The following is a 19,705-nucleotide window of genomic DNA, read 5'->3' as shown; positions in this document are numbered from 1 at the left end:
AGCTGGCCAATGGGAGCCGGCAGCGAAGGGCACGCGCCCTTGCGCGTGCGCACTAGAAGCCGGGCGGGGCGCGGGGAGTTTCTCCACGCATACAACCGTGCCCCGTGGGCGGGGCTCCGGGCGGCGCCTGCGCACTTCTCCCGGGCCGCTCCTCGTTTCTCCCGTTCCGAAAGTTGGGGAGAAGTAGGTGTCATCGGGAAACGAGGACCTGTGGAGTGGTCTGGGCGGCGGGAGACCTTGACTGAGGTTTTATTTCATAGCTGAAGAGACGACGCATCTTCAGGAACACAGCTTGGGAGACTTAAACGTCTCTGAAGCTCACTTTTATTTTATTGGGGGCTGGGGAGTGTTGGGTCACACCCGGCCGTGTTCAGGGCTTCCTCCTGGCTCTATGCTCAAGGATCATCTCTGGCGCGGCCTGGGATCGAACCCTTCAAGCGCCTTACCAGTCGCCCTCTCACGGGCCCCTGGGCCTCACTTTTACTCCTGTATGAAATGGACTTGGATCCCTCACCTCTTCAAAGGCTGCGAGGGGCTGGGTTCAATCAAACACGTACAAATTCTTCAATATTCGAGAGATTCATACCACGTAGTGCCCACTGTAATTCATCTCACAAGGACATAGTTCTTTTTAGTTTGTCAGCTTGCTTTCTCTCTCATTTTCCACCGACTTAATGATATTATTCACTTACTGGGTTTTCACAGTGTTTCTCCCCCGGCACCAGGTTTCAGTTTGATAGCTGGTTGCTAAATTGCTTCCGCTCGTGACTCAGCCGCGTCCCTGTTGTCCCACGTCCTGACCTGCTGAAGCTATTCATCAGATGATTGTCATCTGTTTCACGGGTGGGGAAACAGGCCTAGAAAGAGGAAGGGACTCTTCTGAGGCTACTGCTGCACTAACATTGCTGCTGAGCTAGTTCCAAGCAGGACCCTGGCCTCTCCCTACCCCAGGGATATATAAATCCGGGGGCGGGAACCGGTCTGGGAAGGAGACTTGTCTCTGAACACGTGCAGATTCATTTAAGTAGGGGGCGGAGGCGGTGGGGACTACACCCAAGTCTTGCAAGGGAGGACTCTGGGACACCACAGCCTCAAATATTCTTTTTGTTGTTGCTTTATTTTTTGTTTTGGGGTCACACCTGACAATGCTCAGGCTTACTCTGGCTCTGCACTCACTAATTACTCCTGGTGATGATCAGGGGACCATATGGGATGCCACAGATAGAACCCAGGTTGGCTTTATGTAAAACAAGCGCCTTACATGCTACATAGTATCTCTCCAACGCTCAAAATTCTTTTGATAGAGAATCTACCACTTTCGTCAGTGAAATTCTCTGGTGCAGGTTCTAAGTGTGTTACCATGGAGGACAGGGGTTGAGAAGAATTATGGATTTTGGCGATATTAGAGACACTGGGTAGTGTTAACTGTAATGGGCTAGGGAACAAATTGAATGCTAGGAGCGCAGTTGAGATGAAAGAGCCTATTCTAATTAGGAAGGAGGTAGCAGTGCCCAACGTAGGTGAGGGTTCTTTGAGATGAGGAAGAAAGTAGGGGCAGAAGGATGGTCTGGATTATTGAGATGGTGGGGCTGGGATAGCTTCCTGGGTGCCATTAAAGGAAAGCGGGAGGGGAAGAGGGAGGCTATAGCGGATAAGGTGCTTTGTACCAGCGTAGGTTCAAGTTCAATCCCATTTTGTGGCTCAAAATGCAATAAAAAATAAAAGGAAGTGGGAGTCTAACGGAGTCACGATCATACCGGGTGCTACTTGGAGCCTTTGGTATGGTGACTGTTGTCCCGTGCATGGGCGGCCGAAGAGTATCGTGAGCATCTAAGTCGTGACGAGGAGGGTGCTGTAACTTATAAAATGAATAGTTCCAACAGGCCGTGACATTGGGCAACAAGGACGCGGTCGCACTTGAGTCACGGACAGGAAGCGGTAACCCGGCAGCGGAGGACCAGCTCCAGCACAGACGCTGCGTCGCACTCGTTCTGCGCAGACGCCGCACGGCCCAGCGAGACGCTACGGTTGGGGGCGGGTCCCCGGAGGCCCGAGGGGCGGGGCTTATAAGCCACTTCTGCGCGTGCGCGCAAGGGGCGTGGCGGTCGCACCTGCGCGAGTTGGGGGAAGGAGGAGGGGCGAGGTGACGCAGGCGTAATAATAGAGAAGGTGCCAGAAGATCCAAAACAAGTGGCTGCGGCCGTCGCCCAGGAGTCCTCGGACGCCGGGATCCGGTAAGGCTCCAGGGCGGCCTAAGGGTGACCGGTAGAGGGTCGCTGGGACCGCTTGACTGCGGGGGACCAGGCGGTACCGCCCGTACAGGGCGAGGAGGTCGGGTTCGGACAGTACCACCTGTGTAGAGCGAAGGGCTGTTTTGGTCTGTCCCACTTCTAGGGGGCAGAGGGTCACCCTCAGACGGTACCACTTGGGTGGAGCCGAGGGGCTGGTCGGACGGTACCACTGGACGGAGAGCCAAGGGGCACGTCGGTATGGTGCTGCCCGAGTCAAAGGGCAGTTGGCACGGTGCCCCGGGGTGGGCCCTAGGCTTGTTCGGGCAGAATCACATAGTCGGGTCGAGGGACTGGTATGTTCGGAACAGACCACCTGGGGAGGAGCGTTCGGGCTTCTCCGGCCCTTCGGGGGTCTGAGGACGAGCGGGGTTTGGCGTCCCGGCTGGTTACTAGGGGATCACGGGCGATACCATCCAGTTCCGGGGGCGGGGGGAGCGGAGGGCGCCGGTATGGGAGTGGGCGAGCGGGGCCGGCCAGTGCGGGGGCGCTCCGGCCGCTGGGAGGCCCGGGCGCCCGCGCCGCTGACCGCTGCCCCGGTCCCCGGCCGGGTGGGTTCCAGGTCCTGGTTCCGAGCTTGTTCCGCCCCCTCGCCTGGTCATGGCGCAGTCCGGGTCGACCCCGGCCCCGAGCTGGGAGGAGGACGAGTGCCTGGACTACTACGGGATGCTGTCGCTCCACCGTATGTTCGAGGTGGTGGGCGGACAGCTGACCGAGTGTGAACTGGAGCTGCTGGCCTTCCTGCTGGACGAGGCTCCCGGAGCCGCCGGCGGCCTGGCTCGCGCCCGAAGCGGCCTGGAACTGCTGCTGGAGCTGGAGCGCCGCGGGCAGTGCGACGAGAGCAACCCGCGGCTGCTCGGGCAGCTCCTGCGCGTGCTGGCCCGCCACGATCTGCTGCCGCACCTGGCGCGCAAGCGGCGCCGACCAGGTACGTGTGCTGGCTGGGGGACCGGCTTCCGGTGGGGGAGAGGGCTTACTGGTACCCAGTTGGCCCCAATCTGTGTCCTGATCATCACAGTGCCCCAGACAGCCAGGGCCCTATCCTGCCCGCCTTACCCCGCCTGGGAAATCAATGAGAAACGCCAGAGGGAGGAGGCCCGACTTGAAGGTGTCCCGGTGAACCCTGGGATTCAGCCACAGGCCTAAGATCTCAGCCGCTGTTCTTGGCAGGCGGAGAGCTAAGCCCCTCATGTGAACTGTCACCTTCTGTCCTCCCGGTAATCCCAGGCCCCACTGTGGGGGGAGAACCGTGGCTTCAGAGCAGCTAAGCAGCTTGTCACATGTCAGCACTGAATCCCCAGGGCTGGGCCCTGGGGATGCCGACATGATGAGACTGACGCCGCGTGTGTTCTGTGGAGCTTAGGTTGGCTGGGGAAACCCAAGAGTAAAGCAGCTAAACAGGTCATTTGAATTCTCGATAGGGTGCTAAAGAGTCAAAGTGATGGGCTAGATAGCAAGCTGGGGTGGGGGTGCTTCAGAGTGAAGGGCCTCTCTCACCAGTTGGTCTCAGCATTTGGGATCTTCCGGACAAGGGGTCACCTCTGAGCCTGCAAGGGCGCTATTGCAAGATCTTAGGGGAGAAAATTCCCGATTTAGGCAAAGTCTCTGGCCCAGCGGCAGGAATGAATTTGGCCTCTTCAGAGGCCAGTGTAGCTGGAGCAGAGGGGACTGAAGCTAGGGCAGAGTTAGGTGAGATGCCAGGTCCTAGCAGCTTGAAGCTAAACCAGCTATGAAGTATGGGAGCCAGGATTCAGACCCAGCTGGGTTGCCTCCAGCATCTTTGCTCTTAGCCCGCCCATGGCCCTAAACAGGTGAGGAGCTGTGAGGGCTGCAGGGCTGCAGGGCTGCAGGGCTGCAGGTCTGCAGGTCCACAGGTCCACAGGTCCACAGGTCCAGGAGCCAGTCGGGCATAGGCCGACTTTGGGCTGGTAGCTTTTAGCTTGGGGAGTGTGGAGACTCTATAGCTTCTGCCACCCACCCAGGGCAAGGCCATGAGAATTGGATAACCAGAAGGGCTAGAAAGAACAGGCAGAAGTTTGGGGTACCTGGGTCTGGAGGAGAGCCTGTGAAGAAGCCTATTTTCTCCGTGGGGCCTCAGAAGAGCCTGGATCCTTGGCTGGTGGCAACATGGCCAGGCTCATGACCACAATCCTTGTTAACAGTGATCCTGATGGAGCTGCTGCACACTGTTAGGTACCCTGGGGGACAAGGACCTCTAGCTGGGTAGGCTCTGGTCATATTCTGGGCTGGGAGCAGGTTTCTGGGCCCTCTGGCTCTGTGGAGCAGGTGCTGTTTTCTGGGTGGGGTGCAAAGCTGTCAACATGTTTTTTCCCTCTTCCACCCCACAGTTTCACCTGAACGCTACAGCTACGGCACCTCCAGCTCTTCTTCAAAGAGGACCGAGGGAAGCTGTCGGCGCCAGCGCCAGTCAGGCAGTCCCATGGATGCTCAGCAGGGCCAGTGGGAGACAGGTGGGCTCCTGGGGGTCTGAGGACCCTTTTCTCTCCCAGCTTGAGCCTGCACGATGGGGTGCCCAGGCACTCGGTCTAGGTCTTGCCATGTGTTTATGCTTGCAAACTAAGCTTGTGTCCAGAAGTACACAGCACGTTGTTTCTTGTGGTTTTCTGTTTCATCTCGATGGCATGGCCTGTGGGTGGCACGCTTCACTGGATGGCCCTTGTGGCTGGGTTTCTGGTGTTGTTCCTATGGAATAGCTCTCGCGGACTCCCTTCCAATGCTCTGCTCTTTCCCATGCTCAAATCTCATACCTACATACAGTCAGTTCCCTACATACAGTCAGTTCTCCATATGCAATCAGCCCCCTCCTTATTCACCTCCACACAGTCTCCTACAGTCAGTATACTCCATACAGTCACTCACTTCCATACAGCCACTCCCTTACATAGTCACCTCTCTACAGCCCCCTACATACAAGCACTACACTATAGTCACCCCCCTCCATACAGTCAGCATTCCATACAATCACCTCCATTGGGTCCTCTGCATAGTCAGTCCCCTACACACAGTCCCCTACATACAGCTTGTTCCCTATGGCCAGTCCTTTACATACAGTCAGTCATTTGAAGATTTTACCCCTTTTGCTTTGACCATCTCAAGCAATCCTGGGGTCTTGCGCCTCTCTCTGACATGACTTGCAGCCCCCAGTCTGCTTGGCTCTGTCTTGGTGGGCTGTGCCTGAGTGTGAGTCTTTGTTTCTCCTGAAGATCGTCCTCACGTCTTGGAAAGGAACTATAAGGCCAGCCTCTGCTTCCCTGCCTCCCTGCCAGGGCCTGCTCTGTGCCCAGCTGCTGCTCATGCCCGTTCCCCCTCCTTTTTTAGTCCTCAGCGTGGCTGTGCCAGTGCCACTGTGTTGCTGGGAGTTCTGCTGGGGGTTTCTGATTAGTTTTTCCTGGGGTGTTTTGGCCCCATTCTGTTTGAGGTGGGACTTGAGTTTGGAGAGGGCCGAGTTTCCAGGCCCAGAAGGCTCTGTGCTGATGGCCAGTCCTGGGAAGTGGCTCAAGGGGCTGGGAGTCAGGTTTTCCTTTTTTTTTTTTTTGCTTTTTGGGTCACACCTGGCAATGCACAGGGTTTACTCCTGGCTCTGCACTCAGAAGTTACTCCTGGCAGTGCTCAGGGGACCATATGGGATGCTGGGAATCGAACCCAGGTTGGCTGCGTGCAAGGCAGGCAAATACCCTACCAGCTGTGCTATCTCTCCAGCCCCAGGTTTTCCTCTTGATTCGCTTGATTAAGTGGGATCTGCTGTAGCTATTTTTCACTGAGGGAAACACACCTGCAGTCCTCAGGGCTCACTACTGGCTCTGGGGTGCTGGGGATTGAACCTCAGTTGGCCACATGTAAGGCAAGTACCCTCCCCACTGTATGATCGCACTGTCTGACATGTCAGTTGCAGGCAATATTGTTGGACTCAGTTTTTTTTGTTGTCACTTGGCAACCTTCTTGTTTTTTCTTTCTTTTTTCTACCTCTGATGGTAACTTCTTTCTGGAGGAGCTTTCTGTCTTTTTTTTGTGGGTGATTGTCACTCTAAATGTGTATTTATTTTTATTTTTGGGTCACACCCAGCAATGCTCAGGGACTACTACTGGCTCTGCGTTCAGATTTACTCCTGGCGGTGCTTGGAGCAACATGTGGAATGCTGGGGATCAGACCTAGTTTGGCCATGTGCAAGGCAAAAACCCTACCCACCATGCCATCATTCTGGCCCCGAATGTGTATTTTTGTTTCTTTACTGGTATCAGTTTGTATTCTTCTGAGCTTCCGACTGGCTAAATTACCCTGGGTCTCTTTGATATGTCTCTGCATTGTCACTACAGGGGTGCACCATGTTCTGTGGCACTGTGGGGTGCCTGGGCTCCTGTGTGCTTGCCCTGTCCCCTGCTCTGGTAGCAGCTGTTTGGGGGAGCCTGTTTTTTTGTTTTGTTTTGTTTTGGGGACACAACCAGTGATTCTGAGGGCTTACTCCTGGCTCTGCACTTAATACTCATTTCTGCCGGTGCTCAGGGGACCACATACGGGGTGGTGGGATTGAACCCTGGTCAGTTGTATGCAGGACAAGTGCCTGATCCCTTGTACTATTTATCCAGCCCCAGGGAGGCTGATTTCTTTCAAAGGCAAGGCTCTTTATTGTCCATTGTTGGGGTGCTGCATGGGCATAGTTCCTCGGCTCTTTCAATGAACTGAGAATTATAGCTGTGAAACCCTGCTTTTTAATAAGTTCATTTTTCAGGAGCTGGAGTGATAGTACAGAGGGTAGGGCATTTGCATTGCATACAGCCAACCCGGGTTCAATCCCTGGCACCCTGTATGATCCCTTGAGCCCACCAAGAGTGATCCCTGAGTGTAGAGCAAGGAGTAAGTCATGAATACCACTGGGTATAGCCCCCCCAAACCAAAAAAAGTTTATTTTCGGGCCAGAGTGATAGGAGTGCGGGTAGGTCTCTTGCCTGGCACATAGCTGACCCTGGCACCCCACATGGACCCCATCACCTCAGGAGTAATTCCTGAGTCAGGAGTAACCCATGAGCATTGCCAGGTGTAGCCAATGCCCCCCCCCCAAAAAAAAATACCAAAAAACTTAATTTAAAAAAGTTTATTTTGAGAGGCTGGAAATATGGCTTAAAAGATTTTAAAAGTACGTATTTGTATTTTTCAATTCAAAATGAAACTTATAAGGACTTGTTTTCTCTTCCATTAAAATCTTGGTTCTTAATTGAGATAGGGACGTATCTGTTTCCTTTTACAATAAAAGTAAAGAGCTTCCATAATGGAGTGCCAGGCCTCTGCTGGTCCTTTCTACTGAATGAAATGATTTATCTGTAGTTCTTCCTGTCCTCGGAATGCACCCTACTTGAGGATTTAGTTAGAATGTTCCTTTAAGTTACTTGAAGTAACTTTACTCCAATTGTTTTTGTCTAAAATTTTGTCCACAGTGAGATATTTTGTTTCTGTTCCTCTTTGATTTTATGACTTGTTTCTTTGTTTCTTTAATGTTTCGAAAGTTTTAAAAGAACAGCAGGCTTCAGAAGTTAAAGCTAGGGCAAGATAGCTAGGATAGAGGTTGAGACACTTGGATCAGTCCCCGGCACTAAACTTAGGGTTTCACTCATCCCCCTCACCAAATGTGGGGAGACCCCCTCCGTCTTTCCCAATAGTGAGTCCCCCACTTTCCCCACCTTTATATTCTATAAAACTAAAGGATATAAAGGAGTTTTCTTAAAGGTATTAATTATACTGTTGTTTTGCCCTCCACCTTCAAAAAAGCTAATCATTCCTAAATGTTCCTTCGCACCCAGCAAAACAGCAAATGGGTGTTGTTTCTCTTTTCCTGTTGTGTAGATATTGCTGCTGTGGACGTTGATCGTTTCCTGCTTTATTTCACTGAACAATCTTCCCTGGCTAATTACTGTATTCTCTTTGTCTGACCTATATTGTTTTCCAATCTGCGGGTTATGGACTATAAAAGTGGGGAGATAATAAGCTGTAAACAATGACTGTGGTTGTAAAACAGTGTCCCAGAGACTGTTGTCATGCCTGTCTCTGGGGACAGGGGTTTCTCTAGGGTCACTCTTGGCAGTGGGGCTGCAGCTGTGGATTGGCTGTGTTCACCGGCCCTTACAGGGGCACCCCCACCTGTGGACTGGCTTTGTGGGGCTCTGGCCTAAGACTAGACTCAGGGTCTTTCCTGGGGCTCTGCCTTGTTTCTCTCCCCTCTCTTTCCATTGTGGGTAGGGTGGGGTGAGGTGGGGTGAGCCATATCCTCAAGGGTTGCTTCTGTCTCAGTACTCAGGAGTCACTCCCAGGTCTCTAGGGACCAGCTGGTGCCAGGTCCTGGCCACTGGGCATCCGTGTGGGGCTTCGTCTGTCATCCTGGTTCTCATGCGCCCCATCTTTCTCCTCTCAGGCTCCCCGCCAACCAAGCGGCAGCGGCGGAGTCGGGGCCGGCCCAGTGGTGGTGCCAGGCGGCGGCGGCGAGGGAGCCCAGCTACCCCCCAGCAACAGCAGGAAACGACCAGGCCAGCCTCCGAAGGCAAAGTGACCTGTGGTAGGTGTCTGGGGCCCTGGGAGAGCTTGTTAGTGTGGTAACAGACTCTCTGCCCCAGGACCACTCAGCCCAGTACTGTCCTTACCCTTCCTCCTGCCATTTTGCTTATCTGTCTATTACCCATAACTGAAGGTCATGTCACGTGTTACCTCCTCCAGGAAGCCTTCCCTGACAACTTCCTGTTCCGAGCTGCAGTTCATTATTCAGTAAACATTGCAGGGGTTACTTACTCAGCAGTTTTTCCTTCTGCAGTGTGGAATAATACAGGGTTAAAACTAAGGATGTTGTGACAGCTGCCTGATTCACATCCTAGCTCTGGTACTTAGCTGTGGTGTCTGACCCTGGGCAGGTAACCAGTTGCCTCTGTGCCTCAGTTTTCACATTGTAAATTGAGACTAGAAATGGTGATTTTTTTTTTTTTTTGGCTTCTTGGGTCACACCCAGCGATGCAAAAGGGTCACTCCTGGCTCTGCACTCAGGAATTAACCCTGGCGGTGCTCAGGGAACCATATGGGATGCTGGGATTCGAACCTGGGTGGACCGCGTGCAAGGCAAACGCCCTAACTGCTGTGCTATTGCTCCAGCCCCTAGAAATGGTGATATCTGGCAGTATTGCTAGGAGAGAAAATGCTTTGACCCATAGAGTACACTTGAGCAGGCTCCCTCTCAGGATCCCAGCTCTTGAACCTGGTTAGTGTGCCTGGGACAGGAATATCGGTGTGGTAGCTGGCCTTGGGGGCTATGATAGAGAGAAGTGGCCTGAGGAGAGGATGGTGTGAGAGGCGGATCTGTGTGGGCATTTGATTTCATTCGGTCAAGTGTTGTCCCAGTGGTTAGCTGGGAAGTCAAGTGATCCAGTACTTTGTGTGTGTGTGTGTGTTGTGTGTTGTGTGTGTGTGTGTATTAACCCAGGGCTTTCTTTTTTGTAACACATTTTATTCATGAACCTCATTCCTGAGCCAAGTGATCCAGTACTCCGTGTGTGTGTATGTATTGAACCTGGGGCTTTCTTTTCGTAACACATTTTATTCATGAACCTCATTCCTGAGCCAAGTGATCCAGTACTCTGTGTGTGTGTGTGTGTGTGTGTGTGTGTGTGTGTTTGTGTGTATTGAACCCGGGGCTTTCTTTTCCTAACACATTTTATTCATGAACCTCATTTCTGACTCTTAATACCTGTTTTATTATTTTAGAGAGACCTGGCAGTCTGATACTCATTTTTCTTTGTTGGGGGTCACTCTTACTATTGCTGTGGGCTTGTGGGCTGTTCCCTGTTGTGGTACTTGAAGGAACATGGGCGCTGGGGATTAAACCTAGGTCCCTGTCATCAAACTCTGCAATTCACCTCTAGGTTTATTTGTATTTTTTTGGTCGGGGAGGGGCTTTTTAGGTCAAAAGGACGATGCTCAGGGGTTACTCCTGGCTCTGCACTCAGGAATTACTCCTGTCAGTGCTCAAGTACCGTAAGAGATGCTGGGAATTGAACCCGGGTTGTCCATGTACAAGGAAACTTCCTACCCGCTGTACTATCACTTTGGCTCCTGTATTCACCTCTTGAGCTGTCTTCTTACTCCATAGGAACTTAAGGTTTTGGGATCACACTCAAGTGACTGAATGTGGAGCAGTGCTCTGGGTTGCTCCCTGCGGTCCTGGGGGTGCCATGCAGTGCTGGGGATTGAACCTGGGCTTCAGCACACAGAGCATGTACTCCAGTACTTTGTTTTTTTTTTTTTTTTTTTTAAACAGTAGTTTTTAATTCTACAACATGATGGCATGCCACACACCCATGCATACATAGATGGACATAGTCTTTACTCTGTTTGCTATGCTCCAGTTCCGTCCATGTACACGCAGTTTCTTTCTTTCTTTCTTTTTTTTTTTTTTTGCTTTTTGGGTCACACCTAGCGATGCACAGGGGTTACTCCTGGCTCTGCACTCAGGAATCACCCCTGGCCGTGCTCAGGGGACCCATATGGGATGCTGGGATTTGAACCCGGGTCGGCCTCATGCAAGGCAAACGCCCTACCCGCTGTGCTATCTCTCCAGCCCCACTCCAGTACTTTGAATCTCCCCCCTCCAGGCCCGCACTGGTAACTGATTTTACTTATTTTGGATTTTGGGGTAATACCTGCCTATGTAGAGTCCGCCCTGCTCAGTACCTGGAGGCTGTTCTTGCCAGGCGCAGAAGATCACGTAGAGCCGGGGTCAGACCGGGAAGGTCTGAGCTTCGACCCGACCAGCTCGCTCTCTCTGACAGAGTAACTAATTTTTTTTTTTGGACCACACCCAGTTGTGTCAGGACTTACTCCTGCTCTGTGATCATGGATTACTCCTGGTGGCTCAGGGGTTTTATGGCTCTGGGATTGGACCTGGGTCAGCAGTATGCAGAGCAAGTCCCTTACTATACTACCTTTCCACTCCCATAACCCTCTTACTACTATTTTCAGGAGGGCTTAAAGGTACACCCGGCATTGTTTCAGGATCATTTCTGGCAATGGAGCTGGGGATGAACCCTGGGCCTCCAGCATCCAGAGCAGACTTTCCGACTTCTTGAGGACACTGGAGCTCCCAGTAACAGTTTCTTTTTACATTCCTTTTTTTTTAAAATTTAATTTTATTTTTTTGCTCTTTTGGGGTCATACTCAGCGATACTCAGGGGTTACTCCTGGCTCTGCACTCAGGAATTATTCCTAGAAGTGCTTGGGGGACCATATGGAATGCTGGGGATTGAATGAGGTTGGTCACGTGCAAGGCAAACGCTTGTACTATTGCTCTGGTGTCTTATTTTTTAAATTAATGTATTTTTTTATTTAGTCACCATAAGAGTACAAATTTTTCTGACTTGGGTGAGAGGCATATAATGAATATTTCAACCCCTATATCCTTAACAGTGTATACTTAACCTCCACCACCCTGTCCACTTACTTCCACCACCTGGTAGCAGGTCTTTTTTTCTTTTTTTTTCTTTTTTTTTTTTGCTCTTTGGGTCACACCTGGTGATGCACAGAGTTACTCCTGGCTTTGCACTCAGGAATTACTCCTGGTGGTGCTCAGGGGACCATATGGGATGCTGGGAATTGAACCCGGGTCAACTGCGTGCAAGGCAAACATCCTACCCGCTGTGCTATCACTCCAGCCTCCTGGTAGCGGTCTTTTAAAGGAAATCTGAGCCGATCTCAAAAATCACCTGATGAGTTGTGATTTCAAAGTGTGCCAAGGCCCTGGCCTCAAGTGCTCACTGTTGCGAGGCCCAGGGGACTGCTGGGGGTGCAGGGGCTGAGGAAGCAGGAACTCTCTGCACCTGCAGTCAGTAAGAGGCTCTGGCAGTGGGGTGCGTGCTCGGCGCTCGCTTTCAGGAGATTCCGTCTGTCCTGAGGGAGGAGCAGGCCCAGGTGGACTCCTCTCACACACCCACACTCTCAGGTGGCCCCTCCTCGGATTGAATGAACTGGAGGGGCATGTCCCCCAGGACTCTGCTGTGAGCTGCTCCCTGTCAGTGGCAGGCAGATAGGGGGGATTGCAGGTGGGAAGGAAATGGGGCAGCAGTTACTTCCCAGGGGCCCGGGCCTGGCATGCTCACTTGTCTACTGAGCTTGCCTGTCCCCTGGAGCTTGTCCCCTGTCTTTCTCATTGCCCAAGTGACCCTCCAGGCTGGTGCTGCTATAGGGACAGATGTCAGAACCCCATGGGCTCTTGGGGGCCGTACCTGTGATTGTTCTTATCACCTGGCTGGCAGGACAGCCTGCGAGTTCCCACATTCTGATCAGGGAGCCAGAGGAAGGCCTGCTGGCCCAGAGCCTTCAGGTCCCCTTCTGCAGGGCAGGGCCTGGCTGGGAGGTTGTTAAGCAAGTGTGGGTGTGACGTTAGGGGGCTGGAACAGGTCTGACTGCTGACTCACCAGGCTGGGTTGGGCTAGCTGGTTCTGAAAAGGGGAATGCCTCCCCACCCTGATTCCCAGGTGTGGCAGCCCCTCTCCCTCCCAGCCCATCTGGGGAGGTGTCACCCTGTAACAGCATTGGGGGGGTTGAACCTTGCACAGGGGAATGGGACTGTGCCTTCCTGTCTGAGAGCATGAGTGGGTGGGGTGCTGGTCCTGGGAGGAGTTGTGGGCGGGCACACCCTCAGGGCCACGCCTGAGAGGGTGCTACTCACAGGCCCGCCCTCCAGGTCCACAGACAGCTGTTGAGGAGATGAGGTGATAAACCCTTTGGGGAGGCGGAAACAGGCTGAGGGAAGGGAGGCTGTGAGTCCAGTGGCAGGCCCAACCTCACCAGGAGGTTCTAGGTGGTTCCTGTGTGCCCCAAAGGCCTCGGTCCTGCCCAATGGGCCTTGACTTCTGTTAGGCTGGGCTGCCAGAAACCAAGTCAGACTCTACTTGCAAGCTAGGAAAAGCTTTATTGAAAGGAAAATGCTACAGGGCAGACATTGTAGAGCAGAGGTGCGGCGCTGAGGGGACTGGGTGAACTCTTCACTCTGAAGTTGCAAGAGGAGGGAGCCCCAGGTTTGCATGAACCCTAGCACGCTTCCCCACCCCTACCCCCGCTGCTCCCCAGACCTTGGTCCTGAGTCCCCTCTATTTGGAACATTTTCCTAGTCGGCCTCACACTGGCCACCTCTTTAAACCCCACTTTCCATCGCTGTCTCAGCTCTTGCTTCCCCTCACAGCTGACTGAGGAAGTTCCTCTCGTTCTCCCCGCACTGGAAGCTGTAAGGTGGGTCCTGGCCACCACCTGTGATGGCAGAAAGATGTTGGTAGCAGGTTTTCTGAGAAAGAGGAACAGAGCAATGGTGAAACAGTTAAGCCCCTGAGAAAAAAAGAAATGAAACATTTCTGAAATTATTAAGCCCCTGCTAGATATGAACATCTGGGCTGCTGGTGGTCACCTGTGGGGGGTGTGGGTCAGACTTCTGCCAGGCCCCCCTCCACTAAGGCCGGCAGCTGGGCCCTCTCCCCCAGGAACAGCCCAGGCCCATTTGATGCCTGCCTTGGGAATGCCCATCTCCCTGGCTCCACCTACCTGTAATTTGCATGTCTCTGCCAGTGTCATTTCCTGCAGAGGCTTTCTGGTCACTGCCACTGCAATTACAGGCACACTCTGTCATTTTCCCTGGCCCTGGGGATGGCCTCTAATTAGGCCTTACACATCAGGCAGGCGGGCAGGCGGAAGTGGTGGCAAGCAGGTCAGGTGGCTCTGAGCGTGGGCTCTGAAGCTGGGCCCCTCAGTGGGAATTCCAGCTCTGCCACTTCTTAGCAAGGTGACTCAGCTTGGGGGCCTCAGTTTCCTCCCAAGGAAAAGGGGACAGTAGCTCAGGCCCCTAGTGTGGCCAGGCATGATCAGAGGCACATGCCAAGCAGTGCATGCCCATCTTGAGGAAACAGTGTGGAGACTGCATGTGAGACTAGGCCGGGACCTGCTGTGGGCTGGGCTGCTGCAGGCTTTCCCCGCCACCATGGGGTGATGGGAGACCGTGAGACCCTGTGGGCCAGCATGGGAAGTCTCCCCGATGCGGTACTGTCTCCCAGTGGCCCTCATGGTTGGAGGTTCATGTCACCATGGTGGGTGTTTTGGCCACCCGGTGTCTGTTGTCAGGGATATACCCTGTCTTCTTTCTTCCCCCATGTTGGTGGTATTCTGGGAGGATGTGGGGCCTCGTGAGCTGGTCTTGTGCATGACAGGGCATGGGAGCACAGGTGGTAGCTGGTCATTCCTGAGGAAGGCGGCAGCTAAGAGCACTCGCTGTGGACTGCAGGGTGGGGAGGGCAGGCTGGGATAAAGGGAGCCATTGAGGCGCTGCTCAATAGCCCAGGTGACAGGTCATGGGTTGGGCCCGGACCGTGAGGTAGAGGCAGGTATTAAAATCAGTCTTGGCTCTGGTGCCTTTCGCTCCTGATCATTGGATCAAGACCTATGTGAGTTTTGCCTCATTTAATCCTCATGATCCCACCATGTAGCAGGGACCCTCTTGTTTATGTTTTTCAGATGGGGAAACTGAGGCTCAGAGAGGTGAGGTCACATGCCTAAGGCCCCACAGCTAGAGAGTGGCAGAGCCGGGACTCACCTCAAGGTCTGTGGGATGCCCCGCCTGTCTGTGTAGGTGCCATTGGTGGCCTTGGATGGGCGCTGCTCTTCCCGGCCTGCTCCTGGCCTCCGCCGAGGGCACGCGCGCCGCACTCCAGAGCTATGGGGTCCTGGGGCTGAGTGGCTCACTATGCAGAGGGAGCTGTGCAGGGTTTACTGGCCTTTAAATAGTGAGACAGAAAGAGCAAGATTGGCAGTTAGGGTGGGGGATGGAGGAGGTGGAGCTGCTGAGGAATCACGTAATGAGCTAGAAACCCCTCTTAGTCTCGGTCTGTAAAAGGTGAAGAGTGTGAAGGGAGTCTGATCCCACCACTTCCTTCCTCTCTCAGAGCTCTGTGTCATCATGGGCCGCTTGTGGTCCCTGCCCATAGGCCTGGGGTAAAGCATCTGCCCTATCTGTGTGCAATTTTTTAATTTTTTTTTTCTTTTTGGGTCACACCTGGCGATGCACAGGGATTACTCCTGGCTCTGCACTCAGGAATTACCCCTGGCGGTGCTCAGGGGACCACATGGGGTGCTGGGAATCGAATCCGGGTCGGCTGCGTGCAAGGCAAACGCCCTACCCACTGTGCTATCGCTCTAGCCTCTGCCCTATCTGTGGAGTGGCTGCATTTCTGGAAATCCTAGGAGGCCTTGCGTGAGCACTGGCCTTTGCTCTTCTGAGCTCTCTTCATAGCCCTTTGCAGTGGGCAGTAGGGCCAGGCCACAAAGCACATGCAGAAGGCTCCTAGCTTGGAATTGGCTACAGTGGCCTGAGGCTGCCATGCACTGCCTGACTGTGACCTTGGCCACTCACTTCACACCTCTTTGCGTATTTCCTCATCTTATGTTGGAGGCTGGGGCTGTGACAGCAAGGCCTGCTCTAAGGAAGAGCAAGTCCAGTATCCAGCCCAGTGGTGCAGCAGTCCCGGCAGGTGTGGGTGTGGGGCGACTGCAGGTTTCCTGGTGGTGGTCAGTTAGCCCATGGGCTGGGGGATGGACAGACAGACAGCAGCCTAGGTCTTGCCTTCTGCACAGAGCTACTACCTCCTGTGGGCAGGACAACGACATTCAGCTCAGGCTGAGTGAAGAGTGAGTGCTGCTGGTGGCCGAGAGCCGGGAGAAGGCAGCTTAGTCTTCTCTTGTGTCCTGATCTGCTGTATTCTTGTGGTCTCAAAAACCAAGGTGCTGCACACTGCCTAGTGCCAGCCTTGTGCTTGCCTTGGAGTGGCGGTGCCCACGTGTGAATCTCTGACGTGGAGGAGAGCACTGGAGGCAGCATTCATTCTCATTGCCTGAGAATGAGCCCCTTGGTTCCTGCAGCGTTTCTTCATCAAGTGTATCTTGAGCGCCTCCTGAGCCACCGGCTCTTCAGATGCGTGGATGCACAGAGAGCCAGTGTGATTTCCCTGAGCACTGCAAGGAATGATCCCTGAGCACAGAGCAAGGAGTAAGCCCTGAGCTCTGCCAGGTGTGGCCCCAAAACAAATGAAATAAAAAACTGGCCTTCAGGGTGGAGATGCTGAGCCTGTGTGCAGTGGGGAGTGCCTGGATAGGGAGTGTGGGGTGGGGGCCGTTTAAAGGGTGAGGTGGCATTTTAACAGAGACCTGGAGGAAGAGAGGGTGTGGCTCCCTTGGGGCTGCCAGGGTGTCCCCAGCTGAGGCAGAGGCTGGGCCAGGTGGGGCCTCCCTGGGGCCAGCCAGGAGGAGGCGTGGTGGAGTGGGTCACGCAAAGGGAGGAGATAGCGGCTAGGTCAGGAGGTAACAGGCCAGATCAAGCTGAGGGCAGTTGGGTGAGTTGTTCCCTGCACTTGGGCGTGGTCAGCAGGAGGAAAAGGAAGTGGGACCTGCAGGCCAGTGGCTGGGACCTGTTGTGGGTGCCTGAGGTAGGGGGAGGCCAGTGAGACCTCCCAAGTTGCCTGTGAGAGTCGGCCCCTCGCTGACCCCTGCCTCCTTCTCCACAGACATCCGACTCCGGGTGCGAGCAGAGTACTGTGAGCATGGGCCTGCCTTGGAGCAGGGTGTGGCATCGCGGCGGCCCCAGGCGCTGGCTCGGCAGCTGGACGTGTTTGGGCAGGCCACGGCCGTGCTGCGCTCCAGAGACCTGGGCTCCGTGGTGTGCGACATCAAGTTCTCAGAGCTCTCCTACCTGGACGCCTTCTGGGGTGACTACCTGAGCGGCGCCCTGCTGCAGGCCCTGCGGGGCGTGTTCCTGACTGAGGCCCTGCGCGAGGCCGTGGGCCGGGAGGCGGTCCGCCTGCTGGTCAGTGTGGACGAGGCTGACTACGAGGCTGGCCGGCGCCGCTTGCTGCTGATGGAGGAGGAGGGGGGCCGGCGCCCCAGTGAAGCCTCCTGATCCTGGCACGGCAGACTGAACCCCCTCCTAGCCTCGGGGCCACGTTCTCCCCTGGACGAGGAAGACCATCTCTGCTCTGAGGACCCACTCCAGCAGCGCTGAGGACTGCCTGCCAGCCGGGCCTCTCAGCTGCCACTCCCACAGGATGTGGGTGCTGAGGTCTAAACCACTTCCATCAGAGTGTCTCCCCCCACGCCCACCCCCAGCTGTGTTCCCTCAGCTTTAGGAGGCCAGGGGCTCAGACCTGCAGATCCCCAAGGGGAAGAGCCCCCTCCTCATTCACCAAAGCCCCCACCCCAGTGTACACACACTGTCCCTGACCCCCCATCCCCGTGTATACACATTGTTCCTGAACTCCGCCCCTAGTGTTTCATACACTATCCCAGATCCCCCAATGTGCACATGCTGTCCCTGACCCCCAAGTGTGCACACCCTGTCCCTGACTCCCCAAGTGTGCAGACACTGTACTTGATCCCCCTTCAGTGTGCACACACTGTACTTGACCCCCCAGTGTGCACACACTGTCCCTGAGCCCCTACCCGGCCCAGTGTGCGAACACTGTCCCTGATATCCACCCTAGTTTGCACACACTGTCCCTGACATCCCTCCCTCCCGTGTGTACACATTGTCCCTGTACAACCCCCCTTTTCTTCCTGGGCCGCCCCACACACTTCATTGGCCTAAGGGCTTCTCACTCAGGATCTCTAATTTTACTGCCCCTAACCTGGGCTTCAGTTACACCTGGGGACACTGGAGCTGGAGTGCCCGCACACCTGCCCACACATCTCGACAGCCAGCCAGGCTTGCCCAGCATCCACACCCAGACCTCTCTCTGCACCATCCAGCTTCCTAGAGCCAGTCGCAGGCCTCACCGAGCCTGCATCCGGATACCTGACTCAGTGCAGTATCAGACCGAGGCTTGCTCTGCCAGGGGCCAGGAGTGGCCATCAAATACCTTCTCAGAAAGGGGAGTCAAAGGCTTGTGGGAAAGGCGTTTTACAAACGATATCAATAAAACTGCCCTGAAAGGGGCATCCAGTGGGCATTAATGTTCTCGACTCACTTTTATTCTGATACTGGGGATCGAACCCTGGGCTTAACATGCAGGGCACGTGCTGTACTACCGAGCAGCATCCCTGACCCTAGGACACTGAGCTGGAGCAAGAAGCTGAAGAGAGCCACCATGGTGCCAATCCCAGAATCAGGCTGGAGGGAGGACCGTTGCTCAGAGCTCACCCACCAGCTGCTGCCTCCACTTGCTCTCCTCTCTGGGCCTCAGTTTTCCCACCTGTCAAAGGAGCAGGTACTGCCCTGGAAACATGCTTTCCTGGCTCCATGGACATGTGCTTGGCCCTTGCGTGCTCTGGGGAGGAACTGAACCTTCAGGTAGTTTGGTGAGGTGAACCAGCTGTCTGCAAGGATGAGCCAGCCCAAAGGTTCCAGGGGTCCGCCTGGTGTCCTGTTCCAGGTTCCTATCCCTGTCTCTTCTGGATGCTTATCTTGGGTGTTGGGGGGGGGGGTGGGTGCATTCCCAGCAACATGCAGCATAGCAATGTGGACTGGACAGTTACTGTCTAAGCTCAGAGTCTGGGGCCTCAGACATGCATGGCATGCATTCCCATCCCTTTTGAGAGATTTCCCCTGGCCAACCCTTTCCCTTCTGTTGGTGCTCTTATTCTGACTGGTGCTGTTATTCTTCCAGAGGCTGCACATCCTGCTGCCCAGTGGCTCCAGCTGAGGTGGCCTGCCCTTTCTCCACCCCTTGTTCAGGAACTTAGGAACCCGCTTCTTACACAATAGCCGGGGTTTTCCTTCCTGAAGGGAAGGATGCCAAGGTTGGGGACATAGGGGCGGAGAAGGCAGGAATTTCCAGCAGCTGGCCACTACTGGGGGAAGGGATGCACCTGCCACATCAGGGTGCGCACCCGGACCCATGCACAACAGGGAGAAGGGTTGAGATAGAGGTGAGAAGCCTCCAGAATTCAAGCCCTGATCCAACTAATTGCTAAGGTGCTCAGACAAGGCTGCAAGACACCTAATCACGATGAGCTTAATGCTTAGCTACCCTGGTGAAGCAGAGCTTGCACTCCATTTCTTACAGGAAATGGGCACAGAGACGGGAAGTGACCGTCTGAGGGCGAGAACCCGTGAGGCAGATACAGCTCTTCCCTAAAGCTCACAGTTAGGTTAGGGAGGATCTCTCTTCCGTTCCTCCAGCTAGTTGGGGGAAGTCTGCCCTAGGTGGGCACAGGAATAGGCTTTCTTTCATGACCTTCAAGACTTGAGGCATCCTTTCCTTAGCCTCATCTGTTAGGCAGAATTTCAGCACCTCCCCTAGAGGCACTGGCCAGCCCCCAGCAACCTTGGCTACTGGGCAAGTTCCAGAGACCACATGCCACCAACATTTCCAGCGACTGGCCCCGCCTCTTCCTGAGCAGG

General features: G+C 54.5%; 1 protein-coding gene across 1 annotated transcript; it reads left to right on the top strand.

Moving 5' to 3' along the window:
- The first annotated feature begins 2,097 nt into the window (after positions 1-2,097).
- Positions 2,098-18,311, top strand: DEDD2 (death effector domain containing 2). The gene is made up of 5 exons (XM_004620698.2): positions 2,098-2,234; positions 2,851-3,216; positions 4,637-4,759; positions 8,711-8,851; positions 16,875-18,311. Exons 2-5 carry the CDS (start codon positions 2,889-2,891, stop codon positions 17,264-17,266), a joined length of 984 nt encoding a protein of 327 aa, XP_004620755.2. The 5' UTR covers positions 2,098-2,234; positions 2,851-2,888; the 3' UTR covers positions 17,267-18,311.
- Positions 18,312-19,705: the final 1,394 nt, after the last annotated feature.

Source organism: Sorex araneus, chromosome 8 (genome assembly GCF_027595985.1).
Source record: "Sorex araneus isolate mSorAra2 chromosome 8, mSorAra2.pri, whole genome shotgun sequence".
Lineage (NCBI taxonomy): Eukaryota > Metazoa > Chordata > Mammalia > Eulipotyphla > Soricidae > Sorex > Sorex araneus.
Note: the sequence above shows the minus strand (reverse complement) of the source record. Positions and strands in the feature narration are given on the sequence as shown.

Excerpts from the sequence above, each read along its gene's own strand:
- DEDD2 (XM_004620698.2), top strand. The coding sequence starts at position 2,889 with ATGGCGCAGTCCGGGTCGACCCCGGCCCCGAGCTGGGAGGAGGACGAG. Across the intron at positions 3,217-4,636 it reads GCGCAAGCGGCGCCGACCAG|TTTCACCTGAACGCTACAGC; the intron begins GTACGTGTGCTG and ends TCCACCCCACAG. Across the intron at positions 4,760-8,710 it reads GCAGGGCCAGTGGGAGACAG|GCTCCCCGCCAACCAAGCGG; the intron begins GTGGGCTCCTGG and ends TTCTCCTCTCAG.